Source organism: Melopsittacus undulatus, chromosome 1 (assembly GCF_012275295.1).
Source record: "Melopsittacus undulatus isolate bMelUnd1 chromosome 1, bMelUnd1.mat.Z, whole genome shotgun sequence".
Classification (NCBI taxonomy): domain Eukaryota; kingdom Metazoa; phylum Chordata; class Aves; order Psittaciformes; family Psittaculidae; genus Melopsittacus; species Melopsittacus undulatus.
Window position 1 is genome coordinate 87,780,189 of NC_047527.1, and position 16,140 is coordinate 87,796,328.

General features: G+C 42.8%; 1 protein-coding gene across 3 annotated transcripts in view; it reads left to right on the forward strand.

Annotated features, from left to right (window-relative positions):
• The first annotated feature begins 348 nt into the window (after window positions 1-348).
• The window catches only part of DSP (desmoplakin), a 37,829-nt gene continuing 22,037 nt past the window's right edge, over window positions 349-16,140 (forward strand). The window contains exons 1-6 of one of the 3 annotated variants that reach the window (XM_034065783.1): window positions 349-842; window positions 9,560-9,662; window positions 11,349-11,497; window positions 11,835-12,009; window positions 14,646-14,774; window positions 15,918-15,968. In XM_034065783.1, coding sequence (XP_033921674.1) covers window positions 643-842; window positions 9,560-9,662; window positions 11,349-11,497; window positions 11,835-12,009; window positions 14,646-14,774; window positions 15,918-15,968 — 807 coding nt within the window. In that variant the 5' untranslated portion in view covers window positions 349-642. The remainder of the gene's footprint in view (window positions 843-9,559; window positions 9,663-11,348; window positions 11,498-11,834; window positions 12,010-14,645; window positions 14,775-15,917; window positions 15,969-16,140) is intronic. The other 2 variants (XM_034065794.1, XM_034065787.1) reach the window with 2 other exon arrangements.

The window sequence follows — 16,140 nt, forward strand, 5'->3', positions numbered from 1 at the left end:
TGACACAGGTCAGGAGGAAGGTTGTAATGGGCTCCAACCTCCACCGGCAGTTCGGAAGGGCAGGAACGTGGAAACACCGGTGCGAGGCTGGCAGAAGCCTTGCGGTGCTCTAGCGGCCGCCGCAGAGCGACACCACCGCCGCCGCCGCGGGGAGTCCGGGCCGGGCCGGGTGCGGCGGGGCGGAGGCCGGTGCCGCGGAGCAACCTGAGGCGGCCGCCGAGGAGGCGCGGAGGACGCAGGCGAGGCGGTGGCGGCGGCTCCACGCCCAGGAGCGCCGCTTAAAACCGCCGTCGAAAGGTGTGGCTTCGCCTTTCCTCTGCCGGCGGGGAGGGGACGGGACGGGACCTCCGTTCTCGCCACAGCCACCAGCCTTCGCCGCCGCCCGGCCGCCCGCACACCACCGCACACCGCTTCACGGCGCGGCGCCCCTGCTCCCCACTGCCCTCACCTGCGGGCCGCGCTGATCCCCGTCGCTTGGCCCTTCCCCGTCCCTCGTTAGGCTGCGAGGGAGAGGCGGCAGCGCGGCGGGGTGTCCCGGCGGTGAATGCCTTTCCCCCCGTCGGGTCCGGCTCAGGCTCTCCGTCGCTTTCCCTCTCGTCCCCTCTCCCCTCGGGCGGCGGCCCCCGGCTCTCCCCCGCCGCCATGAGCATCAACGGCGGCTCGCACCCGCGGATCAATACCTTGGGCCGGATGGCGCGGGCCGAGTCCGGCACCGACCTGCGCTACGAGATGAGCTCCCATGTGGTGGGGAGCGGTGGCGGTGGCGGCGGCGGTACCCACACCCACAAGACCTACTATTACCAGAAGACCTACGGGGGGGAGTACGGCTCCGACGGATACGGGTAGGTGCGGGCCGGGATGGGGCAGCGAGACCCGCCGGCCTCGGCCGCACTCCTTCGGGCCGTCTTAGGAGAACTGCCGTGAGCCTGCTCGCGGCTTGAATCCCTGAGGAGGCTAACTTCTAAAAGGCTTTTAAAACCAAGAGAGGAACTTTCATTCTAACCCTAAAAAACTCCCAGAACTTTTGATGGGGACTCTCCAGGAAGGGAGGGACGGGACACAAAGCAGAATGGTTAACTCTCCCCTTTGCACTCTGGGGTGTAGAATGCATCTGTACTGGCTGTACTGACCCCACAGTTCTCTGCTGATAAACTCCCTCTTTGTCTGGTGACGCAGAACAGGCTGTACTGAGGTAAACTGCTCTATACTTCATACTACCAGGCTCAGTTCTCACTGTCCTCCCCAGCAGATGCATAACTAAGCATATTAAACAATTTTAACTAGTGGGAATCGTTCTCTTATTAATTTTTGAGTTTGTTTCTAGCCTGTGCAAGGCCTGGGAGTTTAAGGCCATAATATTTTACACAAGATATGCCCAACATCTGTGGCTGGGGAGCAAAAATGAGAGATGCACATCAGTCTGCTCCCCTCCCCTCCACCTTTTTAACTTTCTACTTGTCCTGTTGCTACAAGCACAGTCAGAATCTTGTAGGAGGGCTCTAACTGTGAATCCTGGTTTGGAGAACACCCGCTTTCATGGATACAGCTGTCCCAGCAATCTCTGCAGATCAGTTCTGGCAAACACTTTTTGGAACAAGGTGGTACTCTCAATGTATGAAAAATAAGTGCAGTGGTCGTGAAGACTTCTCCATTAATCCCCTCTGCTGGGAGTTCATGGGACTGAAAAGCAGACACTGAAGGAAACAGCACTGGTGTATGATAAAGCACCTATATAAAACATTGCTGGTGATTATTCTTTTTCATGTGTGGAATGGCTCTATTAAACCTATTGGCCTCATTATTGATGCTGCTGACTTAGGAATTGATTCAGAAGTGCTGTCATGTAACTTGTGTTAAAATTTAAGCCCTGATTTTATGGGTAGTATATCATGATTAGATTGCAGAAGGATGAGAAACACATACAGTAAATAAACAACAGATGAGAACAGGCAGACTTTTTTATATCAAGCAGATCTATAAATGTCTGTAGAGGATGAGGACTATCTTAGAGAGCAGAGAACTCTTTTTGAATACATCAGACCTGTTGCTAGACATACCACAGAATGAAAGATGAATCTTTCATTCTACCTATTTTTTGTTTATTAATTTGCCCAGTCCTTAGTTTTAGTTCTGCATTTGACTTCCAGTTTGGTGTGTGTGCAGGTAAGTTAGTTATGATAAATTGAAGCTATAGCATGTCTACTTACTATTACAGTAATATGGCAATACCTGTTTCTCACTGTATAATTAGAACAGTTCAATACCATGGGAGAATGCACATACTAGGACATTAAAATTCTATTGCTGTGTTCCATTTGTGAGGATTTGTTTTGCTAGTGGTGCTCCATTGCAAATACCTTTACTGCTTAAAAGAGACAGACATGAAAAATTAATGGCAGAACATCCTACTTCTGGCTGTTCTTTTCCAGACTTTACACTAGTGCAACTATATTGGACTCACTAAAATGACTTCCCTGTTACTCCTGGCTTTCACTAAAGGAGAAGCACATACCTTTAATTTAGAAGCCTTTATCTTGTGTAACATATTTTAAACCAGCCCATAGTTGCTAGGCTCTTTTTACTTTAGTATTCAGTGGTGGTGTAACAAGAGTGGGAAGGACAGACCTGATCAGGAGGTTAACAGCTGGTGGTGTAACAAGAGTGGGAAGGACAGACCTGATCAGGAGGTTAACAACCTTATATCAACACTCTTCCATTTACTCTTTATAACATAGTATTTATATTTCCTTCTGGAAAGGAGTATCTGGCACAGAGATTTGCAATCAAAGTTCCTGTTCACTTCATTGTGAGGCTTCTGCATGGAACTAAAGACCCCTGTTAATGACATCAAAATGCATAATATGAAAACATCTGACCATACAAAATACTTTAAATATATTTTGTTTGCAAAACAGTATGTGTGTTTGCACCTTACTGAATTTCATAGGTTTATTTTTAATCAGTGCTGATTTGAATTAAAATTTCCCCAAAATACAAAATGAGGGGTTTGTTACCAGTTAATGAAAAAAGCAGTTGTGCCTGATTTTGCTCATGCACTGTGTACAGAAAATCCACTAAATCCTATGTATGTTATGCTGTCAGGATCAGCGCCATCATCTATGGAACTGGTTTTAATAATTGCATTTAGCCTGACATCTTCAGCACCAAAGTTTAGAGGCAATTACTGAACTCACAAAACCGAGGCTTCATTTTCCGAAGGGGAAGATTACTGTGCCTTAATTTTAAGCACAGTAAGATTCAGCTTAGGGTCTAGTCTTGTAAGTTTTGGGGCGTATTCTGCCAAACAAGTCTGTGCTGAGTATTACATTACTCACAGAGCAATATAAGGCGCTCCCTACCCTTAGGCTCAGCAAGGTGCTTTTACAACATTCCCGGTTTCTTCTGGCTTGGGAACTCAGGATGAGCTTGGCCCAGAGTACAGATACTCAGCTTGACAGTGAGTCACACACTCCTTAAACTGCCAGTTCATCAGTCAAATATTTATCAATGTCTTTGCTACAGAAAGATAAAATCTGATCAGCTGTGAGAGGATTAAAAAAGTGGCAAGTTGTGCTGTTTTATTTGTCATAGCTGAAATTGGGGAAAACAAAAACAACCTTAGGATTCATGGTCAGCATGTGATATGAAAATAAATGGATTTACACAGTTCTGCATAAGAGGTAGTGTAACTTCTGTGCTTTAAGTTAGAAAAAGAGTTAGAAATTCACATTCTATGTCCTGACATTACTTTCAGGAACTGACAAAGTGAACTTGGAGAAAACAGGCTCAAAGCCATATTTTTGCCCTTTCCATCAGCCTCACAGAGATCTGCAGGGTCCTGCAGACTGGTGGTAGGGCTAGTGTGTTAACATCCCCTTTGAGCTCTTCTACCACAGTGTTGCACAGTGGGGAAACTGTCTTCCCAGATATAAACGCCTCTGTCAGGCAAAGGGATTTGACTGCGATTTGAGCCGCTGCTGTCCCGCAGAGGTGTATTTCCGTGGTACAGGGTGGACCCTGGCGTTTGGTCCGTCCCTCTCCCAGGGCAGGAGGTGGGGAGAGGCAGCCTGTCTGCAGCCCGCTGCACTGGTCAGGTACAGCCTTTAGAAATGGTGCCTGCCATTTCTGGTGCTCCTGGTGATTAATACCCATGGGAAAACATGCAAGGGTTTTCTGTTAATAGGTGTGGCAGGATCCCTTGTGAAACCCTGCTTGCTCTGAAGACACTTAGCTGCAGGGTTCTTGAGCTTTCACCAGGTCTCACCAGTGACTCTCTTACAGCCCAGCACATTACAGTATTTAGAGCCCGATCCTGTGAGATGCAGACATGTTTGGAGGTTTCCTGTCATCAAGCCTTAGTCTATGTGCATTCTATGATTCTGTGATTCTATGGGATGTGTTTGATACGGCCGTGGTGTGCCAAAACCAATCCTAGTAAGAGCAGAGACATATGGGGATAACCCAGTTATGAAACTCAATGATTTCTGATACCTGTATTCACCTTCTTGGTGTGTGTGGGAAAGCTGGTTTGTAGTATGTTAATTTCTGGTTATATTCTTATGGATATTGTGATTCTCCACAATTCTGCCAGCATATGCCTGTGTGTTTCAGGGCACATACACCCAACTGTCAGGCAGTGGCAGATGGGTGGTGGTTTAGTCCTGTGGTGTGTCAAGCTGTGTGCTAGGAATGGAGATTCCAGGTCAGGTTTTTCTTCTGACTTGCCTACCCTGGGCATGCCAGGTAATCCCTTGATGAATCTATTGCTTGTTCAAACAAGTTTGGGGGGGGTGTGTGTGGAGAAGTGCTATGGTTTTGCTCTCATTGTTGAGCTGTGGAGTCACTCAATACTTCGGATGTGCAAAACCACCTTTTTCAGAGCTTCCTTGACTTTTTGAAGGGAAAGCAAAACAAAATAAAAAACACCTTTGAATATTTAAAGGCTAAATGTTCTGTGAAGGAATCAGAAAATTTAACAAAGATTATTCTAATTTTGTTAAATCTTTTGGCCAAGAACATCCCCTTTGTGCTTCCAAAGCTTTAAGGAGCTGTGAAGCTGCTGGAAGGCACTGTAGAGCTGCTGGATGTGCTTCTGCTGTCTCCTTTACCCTGCTTCTCTAGACATTAACCACCCCAAGATACCACAGCAACCTCTTGATGTGTACTAACAAAGGCAGAAACCAGAGCAGCCTCCACACTGCAGGCATTTATGCTGGGGTGTTCAGGTCTTCAGCAGCAGCAGGAGGCAAATGAGAAAGCAGAAGATAGCTGGCTCTCTCCCTTGCCTCTTAGGTTCTGAAGCAATGACAGCTCGGTTGAGCCTGCAAGGGTGTAAGCCAAGGGTTTACAGAGGATATGTCATTCATTCAAAATGTATCACTTAGGAAATCTTTTGACTGGTACAGTATATTGATTCAAGGAGGTGTCTGAGCAGCTGCCATCTTCCCCACATCAGTGGCAGCAGGGCTTGGGCTGTCCTCTCATTTCTCTAGGAGAGCAAGAGCACAGGATAACAAGGGAGCGATGTATTCTGCTTTGACATGCAGGAAGCAGGGTGGCCCCTGTAGAGAATGACAACAATGTGAAGATGCTGTGCCTTTTCTAGGCCTCTTCTGGCAGTAAAGAGATACAGGGCTACATTTTAAGATCCCAAATTTAAAGTGATTCTTGTGTATTTCGAAGTGTTCTCATAATTTTAAAACAAAGATGCTACCCTCCCCCCTTTGTTTTCCTTTGCTCCTTTAATAGTTAATGATTATTAAAGCTAAGTAATTTTAATAAAGAGCTTAATAGCATCTTTTTGAAATTCATGAGTTGCCTTTAAAATAAATGTCTCAGTCTACATTTTGAGTTGTAGGGACATATAGATAGTTAAGGTATGAAGCAGTTCAGGCTGTTTCACTCGGTGCTGTTCTGCAGGGTTTACAAAACAAAAGCAGTACAGCAAATATTAAGATTATTGCAAATGCATATATTTATTAGTAGGAGTCCATATACTCTTGACTTACAAGTACTAATAAAAGACCAGGCTCCAGTCCCTACCCTTTCTACTGGAATGTATGCTGTATTTGCAGGGGTGTAGTAAAACAAGTGAAAAACCTGTGTGTATTTTCACCATGTGGTGTGCATACAGTGTTTGGTGCAGCAGGATTCTACTCTGAGATCTGAGCTTTGAACACTGCCAGAGTTAAAATCAGATCAAATTGTCATCATAGCAGCAGTAGTTGTTCCAATGACCAAACATTTCTTTAAACTCATTCAGTTTCATGTAAACAAAGCCATATGAAGCAAGGGAGATCTTGACAAAATACCATCTATAGTAATCAGCTTAATCTGTGTCCTGTGAGGATTGTTGAGGTTTTGCACCATTTATGCCCTTCTTTCTGAGGGGTATAAATATATTTTTATATAGGATCTAGGTAACATTATTGTATTGTAGTCCAGCTTTGTTCTTGCCTCCACATTATGATGCCATCTAGCATGTTCAAGGATCTCTTTGGTGCAGTCTTTGGTCCTGTATATTTTGCGTTGAAGATGATTTTCCTTTCGCTGGCTGTTTCCTTCTGCCTCAAGGTTGGATGTCTGCTTACTCTGCATTGGTGTTTCTGCTTTGATCTACTTATTCCTATTGAAAGCCTGTTGGCTTCAATGGGAGGAATATTATACTGAGGGCCTTTTAAACTGCTTATAAAATACTCTCCTGTCACATGGGTGAAAAATACTGAAAGTGTGTCCATGTGAGATTGTGCTAGTGCCACATGATATATGAATCAATATATTTTAGAAGTATTGTCTTGCTAAGTATTTTTATTTTCTAAGTTCAGAAATTGATTTATACCCTTCTTAAGTATATTTGTACAGGCAAATCTTCAGATTTGAAATCTTTGAGTCCTGTTGACTTGATGGAGCTATGCCATCAAACATCAGCTCCCATACTGGCATCTGCTGTCTCTGTGTATGCCTTATAATGCTGTGTAACTCCATTTGGTTGGCTGAGGGATTTGAAAGCCATTAGCTTGCCCAGTATCATCAGCTGTCTTTAATAGGCCACTGCCTTTTCACCTGTTAGTTTAGGATTGATCTCAGGCCTTATCCTAGTATTGACCTCAATATTTTGACCAAAAAGTCTTTTAACAACAACACTGACATCCATGGTGTTAAAAGCAGCATTGCTGAAATCTTGTCCTTTTCTCTGGTTTCAGTTTGTACTGCTCCAGCTTTTGCTATTATTTTCGCTATGTCTTTATTTACTTGATTGGAGGGCCTTACACTTGCTGCTTTCTTCTTGCAGAGGTCCCCGTGAACTGTAAACAGTTAACTTGTAGGTCTTTAGGGTGCACTTAAGCCTCCCACTTCACAGCATCTGCTCCTGCCTTTGAAATAGTTTTGTGCATCTCAGTCATCAGTTTTCCAACTTTTTAATTATTTGGACAGTAATTCTGGATGTGGTATTCAGACATCATTGGGATGAACACAGAATACTTGTAATTCTGCCTTTTTATCTTTTGTATTGTTTTAGTAGTTTGATTTATTTGAAAATCACTTTTCTTCGCAATTTCTTAGCATTTTAACTACGACAGCCATAGTTTAGACCTTGTCTTAGAAAAAAGTAATGCCTTTGAGATCTCTGAAGTTACACTAAAGCTAGCGGACATATGCTGATTTATTACAGAAGAATTCTAGTTGCCATCTTGCTTAGCTTTAATAGGTATCCAGCATGTATAGCTGTGAGGAGATGATTGAAAAAGCAACTGAAGAATACCCTTCTGATGTTCTAAAAAGAGAAAATTGCTTGAAAAGTTCCTCTCTCTTCTTTATTATGTTTCATTCATGAGAATAATTGTAGGTATAATTAAATGTAAATTTTAGATGCAGTCAGATACTTCTAGATCCAAACACAACAGCAATGCCTAAGGAGAAGGAATGATTTAGGAAAGGAAGCTGATGGGAAGCCTGGCACAAAATCAGACCCATATGTTATTTTTCACAGTTGTTTTCTTTAAGCTGTTTCCAAGATATACAGGGGTGCACAGAACAGTAGGGCGCAGCATTTGTGCAGCCAAAGGGTCACAGTGCAAGCAAGGGTTTGCTTGTGTACAGCTTGTTTTAAGTCACCCAGTGATTCTTTCTCTGTCTTTTGGGGGTCTGTTCGTTGGTATTGGGGGATGCTGATGAAAAGTTGCTCAGACTTCTACTTGTTCAAGAAAAGCTGAAGCACCAACTGCACATACTGCAAAAGAGCTCCTAAAAATGTTTCTCACCACTCCAATGATTTTCCCAGGGACAGCTCTGCCAAGCTTTTTACATTGTCAGAATTTCTTTTTGAAAGGATAGTCAGAGTCTGTTGAAGTCAATGCAAAGATTTCTGTTGAAGTCAATGGAAAGGTTTCTGTTGAAGTCAATGGAAAGATTTCCATTGAATCCAGGTGACTTGCTGGCTCTGAGCTGGACAAGTTTGCAACTGATAGTCTTTTTGATGTTAGGATGTAGTATAGAAGGTTTGAACCTCCAGTGGTTTGTAATGGAAAAGGTTACTTACTGTTAGCACAGGATCTAGGAAACTAGGTAAGGCTTGGAAGCATTTTAGTTTCTTACCGTCTCTTAGTAGTGGTTTATTTTAGTTTCACTGGCAAGTGCTTGGGCTTGGGAGCTGCCTGGGCTTGCTTGGGAGCTCTGATTCCATCAGCAAGGAATGGTTCCTTGCTTGGAGCACCTCACCCACATTCAACTAGCAGTGGCTCGCTTTGGTGGCTGAATCCCAAATGCTGGAAAAGCAACCTTCTGGCAGTATGGATGCAGTAGATTATGTGCAAGGCAACAATAATAACCCCTTTATCTTATTCCCCTTCCCCCCCTCCATTAGTGTTCTCATTTCTGGATTTTTACTTGGAACTCCCACTTTATTTATTTGTAAGAAAGCGTGCCCTCTAATTCCAGGCCCTACATCTGTTTTTGTAGTAACTTGTACATCCTGCAATTCATTCTTAAGACACCACGCTATGCTTATGCATTTCTGTTGATAAAAGGGCCCTTCATACACTTGTATGGACTTGTGTGCTCATGCGCTTGTGTAGCAGAGGATCCTGCTTTTCTTTATGCTCTGACATTCAGTGCCTGGTGTGATAACATATATGATACCATCATGCAAAGGCTATGCTCTAATCTATTGACTTTAATAAAGATCACTAATAATTCATTCTTACTGTTAATATTACCAAAATTTTGTCTATCAATCAAAGCTATAAATACCTGCATTGGGGAAAAAAGCCTTTCTTGTCTATGGCATGCCAGTTTCCACCTTCTACTCTGTGCCATGACAAAGTCAGTCCATGCCTACTGTTACAGAATTATAGAGTGGCTCTTCCATCATGGAATCGGCGTTAGAACTTCACAGTGCAGTCATGCAGGAGGGCCAGATAAAGCATGTGTGCCTCTGTGAAGCTAAATGAGGTGGATTATTGCACATACCTTCCCTTAGGTGCTCTAAATTTGTATTTCTTGTGTCTTCAAAATATGTGATTACTCTGTACTTACTTCATCTTCTTCTCCCCCACAACAGTCAGAATGGAACCTGTACAGTGTCCAGACGCCAGAACACCATCCAGGAGCTTTTGCAAAATTGTTCGGATTGCCTGATGCGAGCTGAGCTCATAGTACAACCCGTGAGTGCTTCTTGTTCTTCTCATCAAAAGTGATTATGAATATTACAGAGAATGAATGCTGCACTGTTACCTGGACTCACAGGCTCTGTTTCTTCATCTCCTTTCTTCCCTTTCAGCTGTTTGTGTGAGGCAACTGGGAGGGGAGTAGCATGCCTCTTTCATCTCCCTCTTCTGTCTGCACTCAGTGTTCAGTAAAACTGAAATGCATCTGATTAAGGGTGACTTCTTGATTAAAAAAAACCAACAAAACAACAAAACCACCATTCAGACAGATTCTACTGCATCTGATTTTTCAGTTTTAGATCAAGACCACTGTCATTGCTATTAATAATGTTGTGATCACTTATGCTCTCCTAGTGTGTCCTGTAGAATATCGGCATCATTTTTGGGGCCATAATGAATCTGAACCACCAGAGGAGTGACCTTTATTACCTTGATTTTATTTTTCCAGATGATTCCTAAAGTAGTATATGAAACTTGATTAAAATCTTCTGGTCTGTTTCATCCCGAATACATACAGATGATCTTTGCTGTATATTACACTGATACAAACCCATAGCGCCTGGGGGTGGATCATTCACTGGCTCTAGATTCAGTCCCAGTGAACAGGGGATGTCCTCTGTTCCTGCTGAAGTCAGAGGAGGTGCAGGGTGGTGAGTGTATCCTGCTGTTGAGTAAAACCCGTTCACAGTTCTGGCAGTGTATGTGATTTAATGCACACTTTTGGACACTCCATGAACAGAAAATTCTTTTGGGAATGAACTCTGTTGTTAGCAGTTAATTTCCTTTTCAGAGATAGAGCGTGTGTAAGCATGTTTATATAAAAATCAATGCCAGAGTAAATACTACATCATGTTAAGGATTAATATTATTCCACTGAATTTAAAAGAACGTGATGTTTAGTTCCAGCTTGGTGCCACAACATACATTGCTTACTTTGTTTTTTTTCTTCCTGAGGGACAAAGTAATGAGGTCCATCAATATTTTATTTGCAAAATCAAATCACAGCTGGGTTATGTTTTGATAAGCATGGCTGTGTCAGTGTGGGATGAGATCAAATAGCGTGCCTTCCTCCTTGAAGCACCATGACCATGCTGGTCCACTGCACTGAGACAGTGCATGAAGAATTTTCCTAGACTTTGAGTGATAAGGCGGGATGCGAATGTGACAGGGCATGCAGCTGATCCTAGGCAGACAGGGTGCAGTCTGTGTTTTTGCAGGGGAAGAAAGTCTTAGAACCCCAGGGAAACTTCTGGAAAACCAGGAGCAATGTCCACCAGCTCCCACTAGCACAATGTTTGCTTCTTGCCCTCTAAACACAAAAGCTTAAGGTCTTAAAAACTTAGCACACTGTGTGAAGCCTTGGTCCTGCTGAAATAAGCATCAGTCGAACTGTGCTGTTCTTTGTGGAAAGGTTTGGTTGGTACTATGTTTTAATAACATTCTTTCATGTTTTATTTAAAATCAGGACTTTCTAATGACTGTGGATCTGTTAATTTGCTTTCTGCCAGTTAAAGCTGGCAATCAGAGACCTAGCAGTTGAAAACTATCATGCTTCCTAAAAATAATCTGTTCTCATAAATTCTTTTTTAAAACAATGAAGCTGAGGCTTAGATGATTAATATTTAATTTAATCTAACTTTTTTGTTGTTGTTTTCTTTGGTTTTGTTTGTTTGTTTGTTTTAGGAATTGAAATATGGGGATGGTGTCCAGATTAGAGGGAACAGAGATCTGGAAGATTGTTTTGCACAGGCAAATGATCAAATGGATATCCTGGATGGGCTGATCAGAGAGATGAGGCAGATGGGCCAGCCCTGTGACATGTATCAGAAAAGGTATTGCCAGGGAATGGGGGAGGGAATGTGGCTCATAAGTCTGTAGTATCTCAAGTGCTTGCCTTCCCTGATGTTGCAGGATGTGTCAGAAATCAGTAAGGTGGAACTAAATCTCTTTGGGGCTTGCTGACATGGAGAAGGCCTTGCAGTATTGTATTTCTTACAAAATTTCACACCATGGTTGTCCCCATGATGTGCACATGTTTTCTACAGCCTATACTTTCAGCACTCTGTTTTGAATACAAAACTGGTGGTCCAGTAGGAGAGATGAATTGTGTTGTTTTCATGTTTTCTGAGTGTTTTCCTCATAGGCACTAAGTGGCTCCTTTCCTTTCAGACTGCTTCAACTTCAAGAGCAAATGCGTGCCCTGTACAAAGCCATCAGTGTTCCCCGTGCCAGGAGGGCCAGCTCCAAAGGTGGTGGTTGCTACTCCTCTCAGAGTGGCTCAGGCTGGGATGAGTACACGAAACGTGTCACAAGTGAATGTTTAAACTGGATGAGGCAGCAGAAGGTAAATCTGTGCAAAACCCAGAGAAAATGCTGACCTGGTGGTTTTTATGAATATCACCTCACATGCAGTAATATTTTGGGTGCCAGTAGAAAATTAAAAGCACACATGAGTGCTAGCATATTATCCAAGTTCCCCCTCCCTCCCCACCGCTAAATTGAACATATAGTAGATTTCCACTGAAATACAAACATGGATTTGGGTCTTCTTTTGTAGAGGAAAAAAGATGGAAGCTAGTTTTGAAAGGTAAATGAGGTACAGCTGTTAGCATAACAAAAGGCATTGCCATGTTTGTGTTAGGGATTATTACTCCTGATACTTCCTTCCTTCCTTCCACAGATTTCCTTTATGATTCATATTTATTTTAACCCTTCATACAGATAGGGCCAGCTTTACAGATTTAACCATTGTCCAGTATTTTACAGTTGTTCCCCACCTTTAATCTCTCTGTATCTCAGTGGGAGCCAGAAGACAGAGCCTATTGCTACAAGACTAGGCTTTCAGAAGTCACTGCTGAAAGACACGCATAAATGCTGAAGTTGCTATCTGTTGCATTTCCAGAATGAATTTTCCTATGCACAGCTGTTGATGGTGTAACCTGGAGTAGAAAATGGATGTTGAAAGCTCATAGTCTGGTTTTGTGCTGCTGCAGTGAAAGTTGTGTGTTTGTGGTTGGACAGCCCTTTCTGAGAGACAGGGAGGATGGAACAAGGTGGTTTAAGTTATACTTTGCAGGCTCCTTGTAAATTGAAATTGTATTATTTGTATCTCTATTAGGTTGTTGCTTAGTGATCCTGTCATTCTTATCTGCATATGGTGTTTGCCAGGTGGCTGCTATGTAAACCAGATACGAAGAGGAGAGCTCTGTACAGCTGTCATAGTTTTATATGGGTGCTGGTCACAGTCCAGTTTTTCAGTGCCCTCCCACAGTGTGACATGTTTTAAAGGAAGAAGGGAAGTGGAAGTGCAGTCCTTGAGTGGTAATGTGGATAAGTATTGTGCCTGGGCAGCGGCGGTGGATATGATTGCTCTACTCACTCTGTGGGGAGAGTAGGCTAATCATCAGACATGCCATAATTTGAGTAGTGATGTTGAACAGGCACTAGGCGTGCTTTCAGCACTGAAAGATAGTGAAAATGCAGCACATCCCTAAGACATCACATGACACCCAGCTCAGACACCCCCTCGACAAGCACAGAGAGCGTAAGCAAGTGCTTTATAGCTGTGTTCCCACACAAAACCTCCTGTGAAAGTAAAAGGCTCTCTCCCTCTCCCTTTTGCTGAGGTGAGGCTAGTAAGCACTTAGTTCCCTGTCGGGATTTTTAGGGTTTTTTTTTAGGGAAAATTAATTTTGAACTTTCCACCATGCATCTTCACATTGTGCCTCACTGTGTCCCATTACCTGCTAACACTGGGGCTAGGATAACGTTTGCCCTAGTAATGCGATGAGATATGGGAAAAATGACTGAGCAGCTGTGGTTTTCTGCTGGTGTTTTTCTGTTTTCTGTCTGGATGGTTTGCTGACAGGAGAATCAGGTGGTAGGAGAGTTGGTCAAATTTCCAGCGCACAATTAGGGAATGTGTGGTGGAACATGGACAGCCTTTGTTCGCGTATTGGCAGTCAGCCAGGGCTGCCGCTGTTGTTACAGACTCTTTGGACTGTTTAAACCCAATGAGAAGGGTCAAAGTCCCGTAACTTTTAAATGGCTGAATGCGAAGTGGTTTTGCTTCTTGGATCATTTTCAACACTGCCTTTGAACCCCTACGCTTGAGTGTGGTTTGGGCTTTATTGTTATCTGTTGACTCACAAAGATTTGGCTCCAGGCTGATAATTACCAAATTTGGTCCCAACCCAAGATTAAGAAACCTATTTCTTTGCTGTGTGCCTGTGCAGAGAGGCATTCGGATATAGATGGAGTGTGCCTTTACAGCATAAAAGACGATTTGGAGTCTGAGGACCTGAACCGTGGATTCATTGGCTTTTAATATTTGAAAATAATGAAAAAAAGGAACTGCAGTCAGATAGTTTGTTAAGTTAGTAATTATCCAGGTGTGTTATTTTTTTTTCAAAGGCTGTTCCTAGAGATTTTCACTCTGCATCCTACAATAAATATTGCTAAAATGCAAAACAAACTACGTGTTCTATAATGATTCCAGTGTATCTTCAGTTTCTTCATTTAGTTTGACTGAAGATATTGGGGTTTACATGAGTGTAATTAAAATGGAAATATAGCATACTGGGCTACAGAACCGGACTCTGGGTATTATCACATGAACTGCACAAGTAGCATTGTTTGATAAAGTAATAATTTGCTTTCAGAGTGATAACAACGTAACTATAGTGTAGCATATAAAAGAACAGTTTGGTCCAAAGAGAACAGATGAAAGTACATTACTGAGTGTGCTTCATCTAGTCTAGTTTTAAGCAACTTAATTTCTCTACTTTGTTTCTTCTACTTTGGGAGCCTGTCACACAGTTTAAGTGATGACAATTTGAAGAAATAATAACCCTCTATCCTGAACTTCCCTTCGTACAGTTTTACTCTCTACTGCATGTTTCCTTCAGTTCAATTCCTTTATGCTCCAATTTAGATAATAATGTTGGAAATGAAAGTGCAAATACTGTCTCTTTCTCCTAGGCTGAAATGGAGCTAGTGAAATGGGGGTTTGATGCAGCATCCATCGAACAACAAATTGGTGACCACAGGAGAACTCACAATGCCATTGGAGACTATCGCTGGCACCTGGACAAAGTCAAAACAGATCTGGTAATTACTGTCTCACCTTACATGTTGCTTAGTCTAGACTTATATCATTGGCTTGCCAGTATTCCACTACAAAAAGGAATGCTGAGTAGTCCAGCTTCTCTTCAGAAAGTACTAGTGTCACAATAGCAACCAGTTTCAACCCTAATATTTATTATTTCGTTATGATTTTGTGTTCCACTCTTTACCCCAGAACTTTAAAATGAAATTTTGGTAGCTATTTAACATTTTGTTGTTGTGTGGCAAGGCTGGCAAATAAATGTTACGGGGTTTTTTTTGTGAGAAGAATGACTAAGAATGATTTTTCTCACTTCCTGTTTAGGTACATTAAAACAAGAAAGTGAAAGGATAAGGTGGGTGCTTAGATACAGCCTTGAATAATGAGGGAGAATTAGGGAGTTTCTGTATTTTGCCCCTCTGAGCTTCCCCTCTGGATTTTGTGATTGGATAAAAAAGTCACTGAAAATGCAGTGATTAACTTCATCTTCTATCAGCCCAGCAGCTAGGTATGGGAGAGAGGAGTCTTACTTCATTACCGTTCTTCTTTTCTGTTAATTCCTCACAGGGGCAGGAGCAGAGAGAGTTGGATCTAAGGAAAAGGCACTCCATTCTGGAGCTCTGATCTCTCAGCCAAGCTGACGAGTGGAAGGGGTGTTACTCCCTTTTCCTTTTCTGTTTCCAAATAGGAAAGGTGGTAGTCTGGCCCTATGGAATACCAGTTCCAAGGCTGTGCAGGTTCCCAGTCCTAGAAAAGGTAATAAAGGTTGGAGCCTGCTGCCCATATTGTAGTTTATACTACTTTATAATCTCCAAAGTTAGCTGCAGGACTAGCTGGTTTCCCATAGGTATCTGGGGGTTTGGTACAAAAAGTGATTCAGTTTTGGGAGCTGTTTTGGTATTACAGGGGTTATGTGCAACCTTGCTTATGTACTAAAGTATCCCTGAAGGAAGTGATTTTGTCCAGCCTTTGGTTTTATACTTCTTGTGGTCTCCAGTGGTGCAGATCTCTCTTCACCTATGTCTCTTGCAGGAATTTGCAGATTACCGTCTGTAATTCTACCATAATGATACTGACAGTTTGAAGAAAATACCAGCAAACAGGCAACTTGTAAAAGGCTCACTAAATATTTGCTGTCTCTGTTTCAGCGGGAGAAGGCGGCAGTTCATCAACTGGAGGAAGAATACGAAGGACTGCTGGTGAGCATGAGATGTGTTCATTTCTGATACCCTCTATGGTGAATGTTGTTTTTGCTTTATTAACAGCAGTGTGATAGTCAGGGGACACTTCAGGTTTCAGCAGAGTGACAGATGAATATTTAAAGAATTCTGTTCTGCAGTAAGGTGACAGTGCTTTGTAGTTTCTACATGG